We start from the raw sequence: 5,000 nt of genomic DNA, 5'->3' as shown, positions 1-5,000 counted from the left end.
TATCGGTTCGCCGTTAGGAGAAAGTGAGAATAAGAGTCGGTCCTCTAGGTCCTGACGAACACGACTTACATCTGGGAAAGCAGACGTCAGCCACCACATGCGCCTGGCGGCGTCTTGGCCTCCAGATGGTGTCGATGAATGAACTATCAGGAGCGACTGAAGTGCAAGAAGACAGCTGGCCCGACAGGAGGTTGAGAGGAGGAAACCAGCTGTTGCAAGGACGGGGCGACAGGAGACAGGAGGTCCAGAGGAACAGTCTCATACAACGAAGAACAGATAGCCAGGGCCTGAACCAGCTGTCTTAAGGACGCCAGATCAAGTAGGACGTTCAAGCAGGAGAGGAAACTGTCAGCGCCTTCAAAATGGTACTTGGCAAGGGTCAAGACCAGGCGCCTGACAAGGCCTTTGCTGTCCCCCCTGCCTCGCCTGCCCCGCTGGCCACTGACCCCGGCGCGGTGACCTCTCAGCCCTCGGCCGAAGAGACTCAGTCCGCCAAGGTCACGTCTGCTGACACTCTCACCCACACTACTGCCGATGATTCCGAGACCACGCAGATAGATGTTACTGACCCTAGCACCTCTCTGAGTACTATATCTAACTCCCAGTCTACATCTTACCCGAAGGCCCCTCAGCCCGCAAGTGCACACACTGGTGATTTTGTAAGCACGAGTGCTGATACGGAGTCCCCTGAGGCCAAAACTGAAGGAATTGACACTTCTGGCCTCATTGACCATAACAATGAGCCCACAGAAGACTCGGCAACCATATCTAAAGTCTCACAGACATCAAAAATCGGGACTGAGCCCATGCAAACCATGGTTACTAGTTCCATGACCTCCCAGATGTGTGATTCAAGCACTGTTACTTGCAAGAATACTAATGCTCTTCCTAAGACCCCACAAACTGCACCCAAAAATAAGACAAAGAAAAGGGGAGAAGGGAAAGGTAACCCAAAGGCAGAAGAGACTGTTGAACTGGCAAACAGCACAGGAACCACTGCCGCCAGTAACTCCTCGATTGCCCCGTCACCACCTAGGTTCTTGCGAGTGAAGGGCCCCAATGGTCAAGTGACCACGTTCATGCTGGTGGTATGTGTGACAGGACAGTGTAGTGGACTTGACTAAAGCTTCTTTCTGTAAACATGGTTGTGTGTGTAAACCGTCATGTGTACAAATATAAGATGTATGTATACACTATAACTGTCATATGATGGATTTGGTTGATGCTTTTGTGGTGGTACGAAGAGTTGAACTTTGCTTGGGGAATATGCTTTGGTATATAACTTGGTATTCTCGTAGGCTTTATTCCTGAATGGCTTCTCATACACCCTTTGTCACATTTTATTTATTCATATTCTTCATATCATCATCATTATTGGTATTTTTATTGTTATTAGTGTTGTTATTATTATCATTTTATTATTTTTTATTATTATTATTATTATTATTATTATTATTATTATTATTATTATTATTATTATTATTATTATTGTGGTATTATTACTATCATTATCATTGTTATTGTTATTGTTGTTATTATTATTTTTTATCATTATTATTAATATTATTATTGTCATTATTATTGATATTATTATCATCATTTATTACATTATTATTTATATGTTTGCTATTGTCATCACTCATCATCAAGAATATTAATTGTTACTATTATTAGTGACTTCATTCTGCTTTGTTTCTTTCATCCTTCACATGTAATTGTTTTGTGATGTTTTAAGGGTTGCCTCTTTGTCCCTTCTCTGCCCTCTTCACACCTTGCTGGATCTTCTAGCTAGTTTGCAATGATCCAAGGAAGCTCTCTCAGCCTGAGTGTACCAGCATTATGTGTGGGCAACAGTGAATTTTTTAAATTATTATTTTACTGATATTACATGAAATCTTGCATATTATTCTTTATAGAGGAGTAGGAGATGGAGTAAATCAAGAGTATGATAATGTTTGTAGTAAGGTACTTGGAAACTGTTTATTAGAAAGGGAAACATTAACTTACTTCTATATAACTTGTAGAAGGTGAAAGACTGTATACGTTTAGAAAGCAGTTTAGATGTTAGATAGTATTGGCTTTCAGAACAAAGTTTTTTTACTTTCATGTAAATGTAGATAGCTAGAGTTCTTGAACTTTGATATATGAAAATGTACTTAATATCTTAATAATATCTTACAGGAATGTCTGTTTTTAGTTTTATAAATTTTCAGTGCTATGACTCAAACCAGGAAAACCAACTTGTGTACTAATCACATTTTTTTTGCTTCCTTTGGCAGGGTCCGAATGCAGGACAAGGCCCACCCCAGTTTTTTGGACCTCCACCAGCAGGACCTCCTCCCCAGGGTTACGTGCCCCCATATCAGCCACCACCACAATACTCCCCTGTGGTGTCTCCGCCATTGACACAAGGTATAGATATCATTTAGTCAGTGATTATTGTCATTGGAATTTTAATTGTAGATTATGCTGAAATGTGTATGGTATCATCATATTTAATCATCATGCTCTTTCAGCCTCGCCACCACCTCACTACACCCAGAAGTCAGAACGGCACATGCGCCAGTATGAAAAACCTCGAAAGTATTATCAGCGACAGCCGCAGCACCAGCATGTTAACAAGTCAGGAACAAGCAGCCTACACAGCACCCCTCCCTTATCCCCTAAGAAAGGTATAAAGGCAGATTTTGCACAATCATTATTTGTTCTTTGGAGCCAGCAAAGTATTTAGAAGACATGAAAGTTGATATATAGATAACATCAAGAAATTGTTAGATACACTGTCTCAGTCCAAAAATCCTTACCAGTCCAGGTTAAAAAATCATATATTCTTCAGTAAATCCAATTGTTTACTTACATTCTCCTTAATAATCATTATATTCAAATGTTTTTCTGATTTTGGAAATGTGGGTCTTACATTGACAGTTGACATCCTTGATTTATACTACATGGATTGCTTAGTTATTTAACAAGACAAAGGATACATTAAACACTTAACTTGGTATCATTCCTAGCCTTGGCAAATGAGGTGATTGACAATGGAACCTCCAAGGTTATTTTTGTTTATAATAATTTCTTCAGGCAATCAGTGGAATAGTATCCTATCTGAATATCCATGTATCAGAACATTTTAGTAATTGATACATTTCAAGGTCACCTTCAGAAAGAGAGGGAGCAGCTCATGCACTCACTCTAGGGGGGATGACCTGGAGGGAACTGTATGGTTACTTGTTATATTTGATAGTACAGAATGTGCGTAATTTACATATAGGTTTGGGAATAAAATCTCCATATGAAGTAAAGGATTGCTGTACACAAATGCTTGTAGTATTATTTATGTTCTGAATTTTACATCACCCCAAACAGAGCTACTGCCCCGAAAGAATGCTGGAGAAGAAGAGATCCATGCTGAGGATGGTGAGGACCCTAGAAACAACCTTCACCTCCTCCTGTCTCAGGTTAAACCCCCCAAGGTATGTTCCTGACAGTTTATCACTTGCTTTGTTCCAGTTTTGCTTTTTTATCTTTTATTTTATTTTTTTCTTGCACATGAACTTGTTTATGGATATTGATGTATGTACGTACTTTTTTTTTACTGAGTTGTTCCTTTCATGCAGGTGATAAACTTGACTCCCTATGAAGCTGTTCTCCAGTGGTCAGCACCGGAGCTAAGCAGTCAGCAGCAGGAGGAGATCTCAGTCTCGGAACTCCTGTATGAGGTCTTCCTAAACAACAGCCTGCACAAGTCCATTGCTGCTACGCAACTTACGATTAGTGGGCTCAAACCGGCTACGGAATATAGGGTCTAGTGAGTGTGATTTGATTTTCAGGAGATTTAAAACATGCCAGATGTGTTACTACTAATAGCATATAAAATGAATATGAATATTTTGCCATGTAATGTATGTTTACATTTAGGTTTAAAATTTTTCCACTGCCAAAATGTTTTGTTATAAAAACACCGACTATCTGCAGCTTGCAATGTGTATGTGGAGGAGTGCGTGGTGATCCGACCAATGTGACTCCGTTCCACACTCATTCTACTGTGCCCGACACTCCACAGCAACCTAGGCTTGCATATAGAACAAAAACATCATTACAATTCAGGTTTGTATTGATCACAAGAGAACTTTTTGCAATAACTATAAAATTAAGGATATAACAATGTCACTACCTTGTTGTCAGTATTGCAAGAGAGTTAACTCAAGCTTCATATTTTCTTATCTGTTCACAGACATGAAATAAGTTGCTGTCTGTAATGTTATTTTTAGGAATAGATTATAAATTTAGATAATACTTTTGCAAGTATGTCAACCAGAAATAAATATATCAAGTGTTAGTTGAAGTACAAATTCTAGGATTCTTGCACTCTTGTTTCAGATGGGGTGCTGTTAAAGAGAATGGTTCAAGGGTGACAGCTTTTGTCCTTGAGCTATACGGAGGTAGTGGCGGGAAGTGGGAAGAAGTGTTCAGAGGGCGAGGAAAGCAGCACACTATCACTAAACTCACCCCCAACACTCGCTACCATGTCCGTCTGGCTGCAGTTAATGATCATGGGCAGAGGTAAGATGTTCAAGATTCTCCATAGACTGTAATAGTATGCTTATGAAAATTAGAAATAGATATTATGGCTTGCTTGATGTTTTGTAATATATTTTGTTCTTTACTTGTTGCTTACCCAACTCTACTTTACAGTGACTTCAGTCCAGAAGCAGTGGCATTTACAAGTGGTGTGGCACCTTCGCAGCCTTCTCCACCCAACCTAGAGCAAGCATGTATAAATTCGCTTAGTCTAGGGTGGTCTAAACAGCCTCTTGAGGAAACGTTTACCCTTCAGATGGAAGATTCAATGAATGGATATGGCTTTCGGCCAGTGTATAATGGCAGTGACACAAAATACGAGTGTCAAGGCCTCAGAAGAAATGCTGATTATAAGTTTAGGGTAAGAGCAATGCAGCTATATTTTATTAACTGATAGAGATTGAAATGACAATATAATT

The 5,000-nt window shown here is 39.7% G+C and overlaps 1 protein-coding gene across 1 annotated transcript in view; it reads left to right on the top strand.

The window, feature by feature from the left end:
- The window catches only part of LOC119582678 (fibronectin type-III domain-containing protein 3A-like), a 19,235-nt gene that overhangs the window by 90 nt on the left and 14,145 nt on the right, over nt 1-5,000 (top strand). The window contains exons 1-8 of the mRNA XM_037931093.1: nt 1-1,088; nt 2,280-2,412; nt 2,517-2,672; nt 3,367-3,473; nt 3,618-3,808; nt 3,976-4,107; nt 4,381-4,563; nt 4,696-4,942. The exon at nt 1-1,088 is cut by the window's left edge and continues 90 nt beyond it. Coding sequence (XP_037787021.1) covers nt 363-1,088; nt 2,280-2,412; nt 2,517-2,672; nt 3,367-3,473; nt 3,618-3,808; nt 3,976-4,107; nt 4,381-4,563; nt 4,696-4,942 — 1,875 coding nt within the window. The 5' untranslated portion in view covers nt 1-362. The remainder of the gene's footprint in view (nt 1,089-2,279; nt 2,413-2,516; nt 2,673-3,366; nt 3,474-3,617; nt 3,809-3,975; nt 4,108-4,380; nt 4,564-4,695; nt 4,943-5,000) is intronic.

The sequence above is a fragment of the Penaeus monodon genome, chromosome 16 (genome assembly GCF_015228065.2).
Source record: "Penaeus monodon isolate SGIC_2016 chromosome 16, NSTDA_Pmon_1, whole genome shotgun sequence".
Classification (NCBI taxonomy): Eukaryota; Metazoa; Arthropoda; class Malacostraca; order Decapoda; family Penaeidae; genus Penaeus; species Penaeus monodon.
Note: the sequence above shows the minus strand (reverse complement) of the source record. Positions and strands in the feature narration are given on the sequence as shown.